At 37.8% G+C, this 18,243-nt stretch overlaps 1 protein-coding gene across 3 annotated transcripts in view; it reads right to left on the bottom strand.

Moving 5' to 3' along the window:
- TTC3 (tetratricopeptide repeat domain 3) overlaps positions 1-18,243 on the bottom strand; it is a 101,328-nt gene that overhangs the window by 44,867 nt on the left and 38,218 nt on the right. For all 3 annotated transcript variants that reach the window (XM_063180589.1, XM_063180605.1, XM_063180594.1), the window contains exons 13-15: positions 16,749-16,794; positions 14,946-15,072; positions 9,506-9,560 (exon numbers count right to left, since the gene is read on the bottom strand). In XM_063180589.1, the coding sequence (XP_063036659.1) occupies positions 9,506-9,560; positions 14,946-15,072; positions 16,749-16,794 (228 nt within the window). The remainder of the gene's footprint in view (positions 1-9,505; positions 9,561-14,945; positions 15,073-16,748; positions 16,795-18,243) is intronic.

The raw sequence follows: 18,243 nt of genomic DNA, 5'->3' as shown, positions 1-18,243 counted from the left end.
AGCAGCGCAAGCAAAGCAGAAACACGGGATGAGCACGAGGTTGGCGAAATTACTGCGGCCGTGGTGTTTGTTTGGCCAAGGATTGTCAGATCCCTCCCAGGACTTCCCCTTGAAGCCCCAAGACAGATAGCCTTCAAGAAATAATGAGTTCAAACATAGAATGTGAGGCATTTGAAGAAAGCATAGCATTTAGGAAACACATAGAGCAATAAATCAGCTAAAGCATGGAACACAATGACAGGAAAGAGAGATAGGGATAGGGGAACTGATGGGCTGAGCATGTTCAGAGCCAACAATGTCAAACTGACCCTAAGAGCCTTGCCAAGCCATGGGGACCAAGCCAAGCACACCGGGAATTGGCCAAATTAGGAAAGGGGTTCAAAGGTTCAAGGAGGAAGACTCATCAGGAGACCCCAGCCCATGATGAAGGCAACCAGAACGAGCACCAAGGTGATCCTCAAAAGAGGTGTCCCCGCCCACGCTCCGCCTGCACCACGCCCCATATGAATATTCATGCAAAGATATGATTATGTATATGATCTGATGTAATCCTATATCCAAAACTGTGTAAAAGGCCTGCCTTTGTTACGAGAAACTCAGAAATCCATTTTGTGATTTCTCCGACGCGTCGCAATAAAATACCTCCTGCTTATCTGACTCAGGCTGAGTCTCTTAGGCAGTTATTCTCGCCTTTTGGGGCAAAATTCGGCATCACCCTCTTCCTTCCTCAGCTCCCCCAAGAACCAGCCACCCTGCCCCTTCTCCAGCCCCTCTGTGCCTCCCCACCCCGCCAGGGAGGGATTTCCAATTCAATGCCCAATTCCATCCTCTGCCGTGCCGTGCCTGCGCTCCCACACGCAGCGGGAGAAGGGGAATCTTCAGCGCCCCTGAAGTTGGGTGATAAGAGCTCAGAGCCCAACTTGCCAAGGAGATAAAAGGATGTCAGAGAGGCACAGAGGATGCTGAGCACAGCTGGGAACAGATAATGAGGGGCTGGGGCAAAATTACCCACCCAGAAACACCAGCACACGCCCACAGAGGAGCTCAGAAAGGGAAACTCCGAATTTTGGGGGCTCTCAGTGAACAGAGCCCCAGAGAAACCTTCAAATGATTCAGGGAAACCTTCAAATGATTCAGGGAAACCTTCAAATGATTCAGGGAAACCTTCAAATGATTCAGGGAAACCTTCAAGGAAACCTTCAAATGATACAGGGAAACCTTCAAATGATTCAGGGAAACCTTCAAATCATTCAGAGAAACCTTCAAATGATTCAGAGAAACCTTCAAATGATTCAGGGAAACCTTCAAATGATACAGGGAAACCTTCAAATGATACAGAAAAACCTTCAAATGATTCAGGGAAACCTTCAAATGATACAGGGAAACCTTCAAAACATTCAGGGAAACCTTCAAAACATTCAGGGAAACCTTCAAATGATACAGAGAAACCTTCAAATGATTCCGAGAAACCTTCAAATGATTCAGGGAAACCTTCAAATCATTCAGGGAAACCTTCAAGGAAACCTTCAAATGATTCCCAGAAACCTTCAAATGATTCAGGGAAACCTTCAAATGATTCAGGGAAACCTTCAAGGAAACCTTCAAATGATTCAGGGAAACCTTCAAATGATACAGAGAAACCTTCAAATGATTCAAGGAAACCTTCAAACGATTCAGGGAAACCTTCAAATGATTCAGGGAAACCTTCAAATGATTCAGGGAAACCTTCAAATGATTCAGGGAAACCTTCAAATGATTCAGGGAACCCTTCAAATGATTCAGGGAACCCTTCAAAACATTCAGGGAAACCTTCAAATGATTCCCAGAAACCTTCAAATGATTCCCAGAAACCTTCAAATGATTCAGGGAAACCTTCAAATGATTCCCAGAAACCTTCAAATGATTCCCAGAAACCTTCAAATGATTCCCAGAAACCTTCAAATGATTCCCAGAAACCTTCAAATGATACAGGGAAACCTTCAAATGATACAGAGAAACCTTCAAATGATTCAAGGAAACCTTCAAATGATTCAGAGAAACCTTCAAACGATTCAGGGAAACCTTCAAATGATTCAGGGAAACCTTCAAATCATTCAAGGAAACCTTCAAATGATTCCCAGAAACCTTCAAATGATTCCCAGAAACCTTCAAATGATTCAGGGAAACCTTCAAATGATTCAAGGAAACCTTCAAACGATTCAGGGAAACCTTCAAATGATACAGAGAAACCTTCAAATGATGCAGAGAAACCTTCAAATGATGCAGAGAAACCTTCAAATGATTCCCAGAAACCTTCAAATGATTCCCAGAAACCTTCAAATGATTCAGGGAAACCTTCAAATGATTCAGGGAAACCTTCAAACGATTCAGGGAAACCTTCAAATCATTCAGAGAAACCTTCAAATGATACAGGGAAACCTTCAAATGATACAGGGAAACCTTCAAGGAAACCTTCAAATGATACAGGGAAACCTTCAAATGATACAGGGAAACCTTCAAGTGATTCAGAGAAACCTTCAAATGATACAGGGAAACCTTCAAATGATACAGGGAAACCTTCAAATTATTCAGAGAAACCTTCAAATCATTCAGAGAAACCTTCAAATCATTCAGAGAAACCTTCAAACGATTCAGAGAAACCTTCAAATGATTCCCAGAAACCTTCAAATCATTCAGGGAAACCTTCAAATCATTCAGGGAAACCTTCAAATGATTCAGGGAAACCTTCAGATGATTCTCCAGCGCCATGAAAGAGGTGGATGCCTGGAAATGTGTTGGAATGCAAGAATCCCTGGACTCCTCAGAGAGAGAAATGGATGCAGGGGCTGCATTAAAGCCTTTAGAGGAATTAAGATTATTAAACCACATAGAGATGAAGTAGAAGTGTAAATTCAAGTTTTAAGTAAATAGAAGTGTAAGATATAGTTTTAAATAAGTAGAAATGTATCTTAAGTGCCCTAAGAAACTATCAGTCAAGTTTCTTAAGCTTACTACTACTTACTCCTTACTTTACTTAGTAGTAAAGTTCTTAAGTTCTTAAGAATTAAGTTCTTAAGTAAATTTCTTAAATTTTTAAGAAATTAGCCAGTAAAGGCCCTAAGGCCTAGTTCAAAGTTCAGTTTAAACTTAATGCCAGACATAACAAAGACAGAGCAAAACCTTGCTTCCTTCTCTAGACAGAATTATTAATGTAAATAGACAAAGATATATGTGTAAATAGATAAAGCTATATGTGTAAATAGATAAAACTAATTTAGATAAGAACTAAAACTACTTCCCCGTCACTTTTGTACATTAGAATCAAGTTCAGACTGTGAATGTTTCAGATTCGGGGTTTTGGCTGGTTGGTTGGTTTATGTATAAAAATCCCTGCACTGGCGTGGGGACAACCACCAACAAAAGAAGAACAAGAGGACAACAAGGAAAAGAAAGCGATGCCTCAGGTTTAGGTTTTATATTTTTCTGATTCTGTGCATGGGTCTGAGCTTCACATTCAGGGATGGTGAGCTCTGTGCACAGAGCAGGGAGACAAAACAATTCCTGCTCCATCTGGGCACCAAGGACAAATGAGCCAAATCTCAGCCCAGGAGCACAAACCCCGTGGGCTGGAGAGAGAAAAACAAGCAGGGTGGGACTGCAGGGCTAAAGCTGGAATGGGACAATGAACTGCAAGGTGCAAATGGAGCAGAACTGATCCCAGGGACAGAGCCCGTGCCCGGCCGTGCATTTTGGGGCCATTTTGGTTTCTGACTCTAAGAAAATGGCCCGGGATTATATCAGCTGCATTGCAAAGGACCAAAACATGCCAAAACGAAGCTCACAGATGTTGCAAAAGCAGGGGGAAAAAGTCAAGGAGGAAGACACAACTTAGGGGGCAAGATATGAGGGACATGGCATGGACACTTCATCAAACAGCCAAAAAAAGAAAAAAATCTTTCCCAAAGTCAAAGCCGTCAAAATGCAGGCAGGCCATACGCCAGCAAGTGCAGGCACCTGCAGCAAAGCTGGCCAAAATTGATCCCCACTGAAGGCCAAAACAGAAAATAAGGACTTACAAACACGCTGGAATGGAGACACCTTCAAAGGAATTGCAATTGGAGGAGAAAAAAAGAAAATTTGGGAAAATTTGGTGCCTCTAAGAAAATGGCCTGGGATTATATCAGGTGCATTGAAAGGACCAAAACATGCCAAAACTAAGCTCACAGATGTTGCAAAAGCAGGGGAAAAAGTCAAGGAGGAAGACACGACTTGGGGGGCAAGATATGAGGGACATGGCACGGACACTTCAGAAAACAACCAAAAAAAGAAAGAAATCTTTCCCCAAGTCAAAGCCATCAAAAGGCATGGCACGCCATCAAGGGCAGGGACATGCACCAAAGATTCCTCTCTTGGTCCCCATTGAAATAGCAAGATTCCTTTTCCCTTCCCAAAAGGAAATTTCATTTCCTTTCCTGGCTGGGCTCTGGTGCTGCCCAAGGTGCAGCCATGGAGGAGATGCTGTGAATAAATCCCTGCTTTATTCTGGAGCTCTGCCCAGCCTCTGCTCTGGGGCAGCCTGCACAAGGCATCAGAAGCAGAAAATGCTGTTCCTGCTCTCTCTTCCCTGCTCTCTTCTCCATGTGAAACACAAAGTTTTGTGTCAGGTACATCCAGGCAATGTGTGTATTTGTCATTTTAATGTGTGGAAACCACCCATAGGACAGTTATAAAGACAAATTCTAATAATAACTGAGGAAAGTAAAGCATGGAAGAGGCCTTTGAACCCATCCTTTATTTGCAATTAACCTTTATAAGTCCTAAAGTTGATTTAGGAGCATTTGAATTAAAGCTTTAAGGATGTTGCTTTTTGACAGGAACTTTCTGCTTGTAGCTAAGCCTTAAAGAGTTTTGCAATAATAATCTTTTAAAGTATAATTTTAGAGTATTGCTTGTAGTAAGGATCTTTGAAACTATAGCTTTAGAATATACAAAAAGGAAACGTGCTTATCTCACACCTTAACAAAACAGTGAAAAGCAGCTTGAGAAAGGAAGATGAACATCAACTCAAGGATTAATAGCTTGGACCAAGGGAAGCTGGACATCACTGCTGTGAGGTTTATAGTCCTTGCAATCGAAAGGTGGACACACATCTGGAATCTGGACCTCACCAGATGGGAGACTCCTTTTGGGATGAACATCCTGAGATGTAAAACACAACAGTGATCTACACTAAATCACAAATCACAATACTGCATAGAATTGTGACGTAAAAATTGGGAAATAGAAACTGCTGATGAGTAAAATTTGGGAACAGAAACTGCAGAGAAAGCTGATGGGTGCCCCTATAAATACCTGGAAGCCTCAACTATGGCCGTGCAGTTGGAGGGAAAACTGCCCCCACTGTACCCAGCGCTCATACTTGACCATGTTAATTAATATAAATTAATATGATTAATTAACATTAATTATGACTATGACTAATTAATGTAATTCATTATTGCTCATACTTTACCATATTAATTAATAAATTGATTGCCGCTTGAATATTGGCCTAGTCAAGCTTCTCATTTATAACACTCATCATCATCATCATCATCAAGAGGAAGAAAGAGGAAAGGTGTGGGGTTGTTGCTGCTGCTGCTTTGGGCTGGGACTCTGTGGGAGCTTTTAGTTCTGCCTCTGCTCAGGGCTCCATGCCAGAAAGTTTCAGCACAGAATTTTACACTCTCTTGGTTTGGAAAGCCAGGTGTCTGCTAAGGAAGGCAGGAGCTTCCCCTAAAATGGAATATGTAAACCTCCTCTTTAAAAATTATTATGATTTTGAAATTGAGGGGCTCTCAGGCAAAGATGTGGGAGCAGGGATAACAGTTCTCTACTAGGGAATAAAATAAAAATGAAGTTTAAAACGCAGTAATACAAAACAACACTAAGAGTTAAAATACAACCTGACACCCTCTTGTTAGTGTTCAAAAACACATAATCACAGGGATTATATGTGGTGCTTTTTCTTAAGAGCTCTGGGTGTCAGGGGTGTATTCAAGCCAAATCTGATTCCGACCATATATTTAATGATCATGTTTTATACTCTATCGTTATATAACTTTCATGTTAATTATTAACTTATATTGTTCTATTGTATACATAAATTTAGCCCCTCTCTGAATTTCCAACATAGTTTCTCATTATTCTTCTTATGGTTATATAATAATTACATTTAATAATTACATTTAATTACTAAACAACCATCCCATCTAACAATTCTATAATTTATCACACTGCTTACGCAGGTGCAGTTGATCTGGGAAAGCACAAAGCCCAACATTTTAGATTCTGTCTTGAACTTTTTCCAGGGCTCCCCTATCTCTCTCAGTCCCAGTGTCAGCAGCAGTCTGATCAAACAGCACCTGCAGTTTCCTTAGGATGACAATGGAGTTCTGTTAAAGCAGTGATCTTGTAGGAAAGTGAAATATTCTCCTGAAAATCTAGTGGTGTGGATAGGCCTGGTCTGCTGGGAATCCAGCAGAGAAAAAAGCTGCTCTTCTGAGAATTCAGTAAAGAAAAGCTGACTGTGGTGTTCTAAACCTCTGATTATATTTAAATGAAAATGCTCAGTTCCTCCCTCTGAGCAGAGCATCTCACAGTAAGACTGTGTAATTTTATCAGTTATACAGTGAAGCCCAACAGCCTATTAACAAAAGACACCTTTCTAAAAATAAGATTATTTATAGAAAAGATAAAGAAAACTGCTGAATTAACAGAAAGCAACTGCTTTACCTTCAACAAATACTAACAGAATACACACTGCCAGCTGCAACTCCTAACTTCAGAACTTTTAACTTAAGCAAAATTCAGAACTCTCTGCCTTCACAACTGATGCACTCATACAAAAAACAACTTTACTACAACCAGCAGCTGCTCCTGTATCTCTATTGGGAAATACCTGTTGGCCATTAATCAGGATTTTTCTATATATCCAAATGTATTTTTTAAAGTATTTTGATAACACCCAGCATAATAAACATTTTCTTTTATCTTTACACACGCCAAGCACCTCAGACCAGCACTGACAGGCACCTCAAAATAACATTTTACACCTAAAAACCAAAACAAATTGCACTTGGCAGAATCCTCAGCCCACAAAGCTCTGGGTCCATTCATTAAAAATCAGCTCTGGGCTCTCATCTTGCTCTAAAATTCCAAAAAAATTAAAACTAAAATTTTGGAATGTGCAAGAAACCAACCTTAGGCCAGTCAGGCTTGAGAACTATGGCTCTTTTCCCATCGAGTACAGCTCTCCTGAGAGAGAAGACCCAAGAGCCACAGCAAACCGGACAGGAATGAATTCCAGGAAAGTGGAGTTGAGGCTCTGGGTGTGTTCAGCACTGAGGATGAGAATGGCTGAATTTTACTGCTTTAGGTTGGGTTGGAAAGTTTGGGTTTGGCATCACCTCCTGCAGCTCAGGGCCCATTGCCTGGCTCCTGTCCCTCCATCCCTGTCCCTGGAGCCCCTTTAGGCCCTGCAAGGGGATTTGAGGCCTCTCTGGAGCCTTCTCCTCTCCAGGCTAAAAGATAATCATCATTAATCTATTGCTTCATTATAAAAGTATTGTTTGAACAAACAATGCCCTGCAGTGTCAGTTCTGCTGCAATCTGAAATGCAGGGAACTCTCAGGACTTTGGGCCTGGCAGCCAAAGCTCAGAATGAAACCCAGGATTTGATCTGAGGCCTTGGGAAAGGCTCCCAAACTGAGGGGCTGGAAGGGACAATGTGGATTTGGGGTTTAAAGCACAGACAGGTTAAGCTGAGAAAAGGGAAGTTCAGAGTTTTAGAGTTTAAGAAATAAAAATAAAAGCAGTTCCAGAGGTAAACAAGGAGTTCAGAATGCAGCACTGTAGGTTTGTGTGTCAGAACATGACTGGCTAAGAAAGCTCACACTGTAACAGGGGTCCATGAGGTGAAATATTGAAGGATTGGGTCAAAAACATAAATATCCTTGTTGGCAGTGTTTTATTGGTTAATAAATCCTTAAAAAGTCTTGTAACTGAGGGTCTAGGGAGCTTCTGAACCATGCAGTGAAGGTGTGAGCTGAACTCACCCTTCCTGCCCATGCAGAAGATAAGAAAAATAAATCACAGCATCAAAAACAAATCAGAGGTTCCATCTCAAATTCTTTCCAAAATTTCTCACGGGTTATAACCACTTCCATTGTGTAACAGATTGATTAAATCCCTTTCCCTAATCATTGTCTCCATCATCTGAAATTCAGGGTTTATTTTACCCGTATCAATCCCTTGGGTTTGCACCCTCAATCCTGAGGGACAAACTCCCAGCAAGGATCAATCCCACCCCTACAAACCCTTGGGCACAACCTGAGCTCAGCTCTGTCCCTGAACCTGGCTCCAGCCACACCCAGACTCCTCCTGGAGAAGGGATTTGGGAACCCAGGAGTTCCTCACCCTGCCAGGGGACAATTCCTGCCCCAAAATCCATCAAATCCTGCTCTGGAGCCATTCCCTGGCTCCTGTCCCTCCATCCCCTGTCCCTCTCCTGGAGCCTCTTTAGGGTCTCAAGCTCTCCCCAAACCTTTCCAGGCTGAACAACCCCAACTCTCCCTGCCTATCTTTAGAAAAGAATCAAATTTTCATTTTTTTCCTCCATTACCACCTGACATCTTTCCAATAAAAACATCTTGGAATTTCCTGTGCAACCTTCCCCACATTTTCCACCTCCCAAGAAATCCTTTAATCCTTCAAGGTTCTCACAAAGCTCCCAAGATTAGGATCCTCCTCCTGCTCATTCCAAAATAGTATTTCCTAACACACCTTCAGTGCTTTCCTAAAATCCAATTTTCAAGTGCTGTGTGCTTTGAAATCATTTAAATATTCCAGGAACGGGGCACCAAAGAGAAGTGAGAGCAGGTGGTAAAACCCCCCAGGAAAAATGAGGGAAGGATTTCCCTTTGCAGCTCAGAACTGCCTGAGCTGCACTTTCAGTGCAGAAAAGGAACTCTGGCACTGGGGCAGCTTTGGGTTTTTCTCTCTATAAATTGATTTATTCATTTAAAAAAAAACCCCCAAACATGAGCAAGAAACCACACAACTCTGCAAATCTGCAGCTAAAAATCCACCCTGACAAATATTTCGTGGCCTCTTCCCTCTTTACCTGCAGAATTATTTCTTGATGAAGCATTTATTAACCACAAATTAATTGTAAATATTGAAATACAGAATTCCTGTTTAATTTAGACCCTGGTTTAGGAGGAGAGAAAGCATTTCCAGCCTGTGGTTCAGACTTTACTCTTTAATTCCAGTTTCAGTTCTGAATTCAGTCAAGGAGATTGAAATTGCAAAAGCACTGAGGAATTGAGACAGAAACAGAGAAGTGTGAAAGGAAGAAGTAAAAGCTGTTTGCTCATTGTTGTGGAAATGACAGGAAATTAACTTCTGGTCATTAATTATGGCACAGCAGAGGAAGAAGTGGCTCAGACTTGATAAAAAAAAGCAAAAAAAGCAAAATAAAACTCACTTGGAGGCTGCTCCAGCGCGGAACCTTTGCCTTCTGCTCTCTGGGGCTCAGTCACCTGCTGGCAGAAATATCAGATTACAAACCCCAAATCCATCTCCCTGAGTGGGTTCAACAAAGCCAAAAAACCCCCAAACCCCTCAGCAAGTGAAGAAATGAAAATGTGCTGCGTTATGTTCCTCGTCAAGAGGCAAAGGAAAATAATTTCATTAGCAAAGTGCTTTTATAAAGACTTTCCTGCCAAGTTTGCCTCAGTTTCTGTTATCCACAAAGCTCCCCTGAGGAGCCAAACTCACAGAGCTGCAGGGAATTCCCTGGAGACAGGAAAAGCAAAGCCCTGAGCCCGGCTGGGGCTGTCCCCAGCCTGTTTTTCTCTGCCAGAAAAGTCCAAAATTTCCATGTCCTGCCCTCCTGCTCTGCTTTCGTTTTCCCAGGGCCACGTCAGAGCCCAGGGCCCTCCCCCTGCTGGGACAGACAAACAAACGGCTCTGCTGGGGCTGCCCGGCTCTGGCTCCAAATTCCAATTATTCACCAGCATTTTCTGCCTTTGCTGCACTATTTTATAGTGCAATTCGGGGGCTAAATTGTAATATGTAAATATGTATCATAATGTATATATATATATATTTTATAATTTTATGTATATATTATATATATGTATATATGTATATATGTATGTATTATATATTACAATTTATAGTATAATATAGTATATATAATATATATAATGTAATATGTAAATATGTATCATAGTATATGTAAATATGTATCATAGTATATGTAAATATGTATCATAGTATATAATATATATAATGTAATATGTAAATATGTATCATAACATATATATTATACATTTATAGCATAATATAGTATATATAATATATAATGTAATATGTAAATATGTATCATAACGTATATATATTATACATTTATAGTATAATATAGTATATATAATATATATAATGTAATATGTAAATATGTATCATAGTATATGTAAATATGTAACATAGTATATAATATATACAATGTAATATGTAAATATGTATCATAACATATATATTATACATTTATAGTATAATATAGCATATATAATATATATAATGTAATATGTAAATATGTATCATAACATACATATATTATACATTTATAGTATAATATGGTATATATAATATATATAATGTAATATGTAAATATGTTTCATAGTATATGTAAATATGTATCATAACATATATCTATGATACATTTATAGTATAATATAGTATGTATAATATATATAATGTAATATGTAAATATGTATCATAGCATATAATATATATAATGTAATATGTAAATATGTATCATAACGTATATATATATTATACATTTATAGTATAATATAGTATATATAATATATATAATGTAATATGTAAATATGTATCATAGTATATGTAAATAAGTATCATAGTATATAATATATATAATGTAATATGTAAATATGTATCATAGTATACAGTATATATAATGTAATATGTAAATATGTATCATAATGTATATATATTATACATTTATAGTATAATATAGTATATATAATATGTATAATGTAATATGTAAATATGTATCATAACATATATATTATGCATTTATAGCATAATATATATAACATATCTATATATTCATATTTATTAATAAATTTAAATAAAATATATTCATAATATAAAATATGCATAATACATATAATATAAAATTATACATTTATAAATAATAGAATATAATAGAATGTATAATTAATATATAAAAATGTATCTATATGTCTATATTATAATAACCTATAACATATAATATAGATTTATATATTATATTAATAAATATATTATATCAATATATTATATATAAATAGAAATAAAATATATTTATAAATATAGTAATATAGTATGTTATTATATTTATAAATATATTTTATATATATTTATATATAATATAGATATTTATATCTATATTATATATAAATATAAATATATATTTATATATATGATATAATAAATATTAAAAATCTAATATATTCATATAACATGTTTATAATGTAATATATACTTTCTAATGTAAATAGTATAATGTAATGTATTTATAACTATAGATATATTTATTATATAGTATATGTAAATATATACAATATACTTATAATACATTATATATATTATAAATATATAACATATATATTTATAATATCAATTATAATTTATTTTCTTACAGTAACGACAGCCAAGACAACTCAAATGTCACAAATATCTCTTTAAATTAATAATGACTTATTACTAATTTTAAATTGAAAAACTGAAAAATAAAATCTAAAAAATTAAAAGTAAAAACACACGACAGTGGCAATCTCCTCCTCCGAACAACCACCTGGAAATCCCAATTTCTGGGGTGGCTTTGGAAGGAAAATGCACAACTGCTGAAAGAATTGCAGAGCTGCAGGCACAGCATTGAAGCTGGAACTCCTGCAGCTCCAGGTGGAACTCCTGAAACTCCAGGTGGAATTCCTGCAAGTGGAATTCCTGCCGTTGTCAGGTGGAATTCCTGCAGTTCCAGATGCAATTCCTGATATTCTAGATGGAATTCCTGCAGTTCCAGCTGGAACTCCTACAGTTCAAGCTGGAATTCCTGCAGGAATTCCTTCAGTTCCAGCTGAAATTCCTGAATTTCCAGAGGGAATTCCTGCAGTTCCACGTGGAATTCCTTCAATTCCAGATGCAATTCCTGATATTCTAGATGGAATTCCTGCAGATCCAGCTGGAATTCCTGCAGGAATTCCTTCAGTTCCAGCTGGAATTCCTGAAACTCCAGGTGGAACTCCTGCAAGTGGAATTCCTGCAGTTCCAGCTGGAATTCCTGCAATCCTGGATCCAATTCCTGCAGTTCCAGTGCCATTCCTGCAGGAATTCCTGCATTTACAGATGGAATTCCAGAATTTCCAAATGGAATTCCTGCAGTTCCAGGTGGAATTCCTGCATTTACAGATGGAATTCCAGAATTTCCAAATGGAATTCCTGCAGTTCCAGATGCAATTCCTGATATTCTAGATGAAATTCCTGCAGGTCCAGCTGGAATTCCTGCAATCCTGGATCCAATTCCTTCAGTTCCAGCTGGAATTCCTGCAGGTCCAGCTGAAATTCCTGAATTTCCAGAGGGAATTCCTGCAGTTCCAAATGGAATTCCTTCAGTTCCAGGTGGAATTCCTGCAATCCTGGATCCAATTCCTGCAGTTCCAGGTGCCATTCCTGCAGGAATTCCTTCAGTTCCAGGTGGAATTCCTGAATTTCTAGAGGGAATTCCTGCAGTTCCACGTGGAATTGCTGCAGTTCCAGGTGGAATTCCTGAAACTCCAGGTGGAATTCCTGCAAGTGGAATTCCTGCAGTTGTCAGGTGGAATTCCTGCAATCCCAGATGAAATTCCAGCAGTTCCAGCTGGAACTCCTGATATTCTAGATGGAATTCCTGCACTTTCAGGTGCAATTCCTGCAATCCTGGATCGAATTCCTGCATTTCCAGGTGGAATTCCTGCGTTTACAGATGGAATTCCTGAATTTCCAGAGGGAATTCCTGCAGTTCCAGGTGCAATTCCTGCAGTTTTGAATGCAATTCCTGCAATCCCAGGTGGAATTCCTGCAACTGGAATTCCTGCAGTTCCAGATGGAATTCCTGCAGTTCCAGGTGGAATTCCTGAAGCTCCAGGTGGAATTCCTGTGTTTACAGATGGAATTCCAGAATTTCCAGAGGGAATTCCTGCAGTTCCAAATGCAATTCCTGCAGTTCCACGTGGAATTCCTGAAATTCCAGGTGGAATTCCTACAATAGAAATTCCTGCAGTTGCAGGTGGAATTCTAGAAAGTTCCAGGTGGAATTCCTACAATAGAAATTCCTGCAGGTCCAGGTGGAATTCCAGAATTTCCAGAGGGAATTCCTGCAGTTCCACGTGGAATTCCTGAAATTCCAGGTGGAATTCCTGCAGTTCCAGATGGAATTCCTGCAACTGGAATTCCTGCAATTCCAGACAGAATTCCTGCAGTTCCAGGTGGAATTCCTGCATTTTCACATGGAATTCCTGAAATTCCAGGTGGAATTCCTACAATAGAAATTCCTGCAGTTGCAGGTGGAATTCCAGAAAGTTCCAGCTGGAATTCACACAGTAGAAATTCCTGCAGGTCCAGGTGGAATCCCAGAATTTCCAGAGGGAATTCCTGCAGTTCCAAATGCAATTCCTGCAGTTCCAGGTGGAATTCCTGCATGTACAGATGGAATTCCAGAATTTCCAGAGGGAATTCCTGCAGTTCCAAATGCAATTCCTGCAGTTCCAGGTGAAATTCCTGCATGTACAGATGGAATTCCAGAATTTCCAGAGGGAATTCTTGCAGTTCCACATGGAATTCCTGCAACTGGAATTCCTGCAATTCCAGGAGGAATTCCTGCAGTTCCAGGTGCAATTCCTGCAGTTCCACATGGAATTCTTTAAATTCCAGGTGGAATTCCTACAATAGAAATTCCTGCAGTTGCAGGTGGAATTCTAGAAAGTTCCAGGTGGAATTCCTACAATAGAAATTCCTGCAGGTCCAGGTGGAATTCCAGAATTTCCAGAGGGAATTCCTGCAGTTCCAAATGCAATTCCTGCAGTTCCACGTGGAATTCCTGAAATTCCAGGTGGAATTCCTGCAACTGGAATTCCTGCAATTCCAGATGGAGTTCCTGAAATTCCAGACAGAATTCTTGCAGTTCCACATGGAATTCCTGCAACTGGAATTCCTGCAATTCCAGATGGAATTCCCACAGTTCCAGATGGAATTCCTGAAATTCCACAGAATTCCTGCAGTTCCAGGTGGAATTCCTGAAATTCCAGGTGGAATTCCTACAATAGATATTCCTGCAGGTCCAGGTGGAATTCCAGAATTTCCAGAGGGAATTCCTGCAGTTCCAAATGCAATTCCTGCAGTTCCACATGGAATTCCTACAAGAGAAATTCCTGCAGTTCCAGGTGGAATTCTAGAAAGTTCCAGCTGGAATTCACACAGTAGAAATTCCTGCAGGTCCAGGTGGAATCCCAGAATTTCCAGAGGGAATTCCTGCAGTTCCAAATGCAATTCCTGCAGTTCCAGGTGGAATTCCTGAAATTCCAGGTGGAATTCCTGCAACTGGAATTCCTGCAATTCCAGATGGAGTTCCTGAAATTCCAGACAGAATTCCTGCAGTTCCAGGTGGAATTCCAGAATTTCCAGAGGGAATTCCACCTGGACCAAATGCAATTACTGCAGTTCCACATGGAATTCCTACAAGAGAAATTCCTGCAGTTCCAGGTGGAATTCTAGAAAGTTCCAGCTGGAATTCACACAGTAGAAATTCCTGCAGGTCCAGGTGGAATCCCAGAATTTCTAGAGGGAATTCCTGATGGAATTCCAGAACGTTCCAGCCGTACCTTGTCCGTCTCCTGCAGTTCAGCCCCCTGGGGGTGTTTGGGCTCCTCCTGGCTCCTCCTCCTCTCCTCCCCTGCTCCTTTCTGCTCCTGGGAAGTTCCTGGAGGGGATTTTGAGGAACTTCGGTCCCTGAGGTGGGAAAAAAGAGAATTCCTGGGGTTTTCTCCGTGTTTGACACAAATATACCATGAAAAAAAACAGATTAATGAAAATTAATCTTAACCCACTTAGAGGGGTGTAATCCCATAAATATGTAATATATATAATATTATATATATATTATATAATATATAATATATATATACATAATAATATATAAAATATATATAATATAATAATAAATAATATATATAATAGAAAAATAATTTATATATAATATAAAAATAAAAATGTAAAGTGTGAATATAAAACTTTATATATAAAAAAATTAAAAATGTAAAGTGTAAATATAAAACTTTATATGCGACGTAAACTAAAAAATGTAAACAAAAAATAATTTATATATAATATAAATATAAAAATGTAAAGTGTGAATATAAAACTTTATATACAACATAAACTAAAAAATGTAAGCAAAAAATAACTTATATATAAGATAAATATAAAAATGTAAAGTTTAAATATAAAACTTCATATATATTAAAATTTTTAAAATGTAAAGTGTAAATATAAAACTGTATATATAATAAAAATTTAAAAATGTAAAGTGTAAATATAAAACTTTATATAAAACATAAACTAAAAATGTAAACAAAAAACAATTTATATATAGTATAAATATAAAAATGTAAAGTGTAAATATAAAACTTTATATATAATAAAAATTTAGAAACGTAAAGTGTAAATATAAAACTTTATATACAACATAAACTAAAAAATGTAAACAAAAAATAATTTATATATAATATAAATATAAAAATGTAAAGTGTGAATATAAAACTTTATATATAATAAAAATATAAAATGTAAAGTGTAAATATAAAACTTTATATACAACAAACTAAAAATGTAAACAAAAATAATTTATATATATTATAAATATAAAAATGTAAAGTGTAAATATAAAACTTTATATACAACATAAACTAAAAAATGTAAACAAAAATTAATTTATATATATTATATAAATATAAAAATGCAAAGTGTGAATATAAAACTTTACATACAACATAAACTAAAAAATGTAAACAAAAAATAATTTATATATAAAAATCAAATTAGAACGAATGAAAAGACATTGCTCATTTAAAAAAAAATCAATGAAAAATCTACCAAAAAAAAATCGCAAAAAATCTATGAAAAATCAATGAAAAAATCAACAGAAAATCCATGAAAAACAAGGAAAAATCAACGAAAAATCAATGAAAAATCCACAAAAAATCCATGAAAAAATCAAGAAAAATCATGGAAAAAGCAAAAAAAAAAAAAATCAACGAAAAAGCAACAAAAATCAACAAAAAATTAATGAAAAATCAATTTAAAACAAACAAAAAAATATTGCCAATTTTTAAAAACATCAATGCAAAATCAATGAAAAATGAATGAAAAATAGACAAAAAATGAACAGAAAAAAATCATCAAAAATCAATTAAAAATCAATTTTGAACGAATGAAAAAACATTGCTAATTTCTAAAAAAAGCAATGAAAAATCAAACAAAAATCCGCAAAAAATCTGCAAAAAAATCGATTAAAAATCTGCAAATAATCCACAAAAAATCAACGAAAAATCAACGAAACATCCACAAAAAATCAACAAAAACTCAACGAAAAATCAACAAAAAACCAACTCAAATCAAACCCTTACTTTTTCTCAGACAGAGTCTTCCTCGGCTTCTGTTTATGCTCAGTACCTACAATAACACCAAAAAAGGCAGAATTAAAAATCAAAAACTGAGCTGGTTCTGCACAAACCCCAGCTCTGCATTACCCAGGATGTCCAATTTACCCAAAAAGGCAGAATTAAAAATCAAACCGAGCTCATTCTGCACAACCCCCAGTTCCACACCAACATGGATTACCTAGGGTGTCCAGTAACACCAAAAAAAGGCAAAATTAAAACTCAAACCCAACTCATTCTGCACAAACCCCAGCTCTGCATTACCCAGGATGTCCAATGAACCAAAAAAGGCAGAATTAAAAATCCAAACCAAGCTCATTCTGCACAAACCCCAGCTCTGCCTCAGCATGGATTATCCAGGATGTCCAATAAAACCAAAAAAGGCAGAATTAAAACTCAAACCCAACTCATTCTGCACACCCCCAGTCCCACCCCAGCATGGATTACCCAGGATGTCCAATAAAACCAAAAAAGGCAGAATTAAAAATCAAAAACCAAGCTCATTCTGCACAAACCCCAGCTCTGCATTACCCACGATGTTCAATGACACCAAAAAAGGCAGAATTAAAAACCAAACCTGAGCTGTTCTGCACAACCCCCAGTCCACACCAGCATGGATTACCCAGGGTGTCCAATTAACCAAAAAAAGGCAGAATTAAAACTCAAACCAAGCTCATTCTGCACAAACCCCAATTCTGCCTCAGCAGGGATTACCCAGGATATCCAATAACACCAAAAAAAGGCAGAATTAAAAATCAAAAACTGAGCTCATTCTGCACAACCCCCCAGTTCCACACCAACATGGATTAACCAGGGTGTCCAATAAAACCAAAAAAGGCAGAATTAAAACTCAAACCCCAACTCATTCTGCACAAACCCCAGCTCTGCCTCAGCATGGATTACCCAGGATGTCCAATAACACCAAAACAGACAGAATTAAAAATCAAAAACTGAGCTCATTCTGCACAAACCCCAATTCCACACCACCAGGGATGGTTAACCAGGATGTCCAATAACACCAAAAAAGGCAGAATTAAAAATCAAACTGAGCTCATTCTGCACAAACCCCAGCTCTGCCTCAGCATGGATCATTAGCCAGGATGTCCAATAAAACCAAAAAAGGCAGAATTAAAACTCAAACCCCAGCTTATGTTGCACAACCCCAGCCCCACCCCAGCAGGGATGGATGGATGGATGGATGGATGGATGGATGGATGGATGGATGGATGGATGGATGGATGGATGATGGATGGATGGATGGATGGATGGATGGAAGGATGATGGATGGATGGATGGATGATGGATGGATGGATGGATGATGGATGGATGGATGGATGGATGGATGGATGGATGGATGGATGGATGGATGATGGATGGATGGAAGGATGATGGATGGATGGATGGATGATGGATGGATGGATGGATGATGGATGGATGGATGGATGGATGGATGGATGGATGG

Source organism: Melospiza melodia, chromosome 2 (assembly GCF_035770615.1).
Source record: "Melospiza melodia melodia isolate bMelMel2 chromosome 2, bMelMel2.pri, whole genome shotgun sequence".
NCBI classification, from domain to species: Eukaryota; Metazoa; Chordata; class Aves; order Passeriformes; family Passerellidae; genus Melospiza; species Melospiza melodia.
The sequence above is the reverse complement of the archived record's forward strand: the minus strand, read 5'-3'. Positions and strand labels throughout refer to the sequence as shown.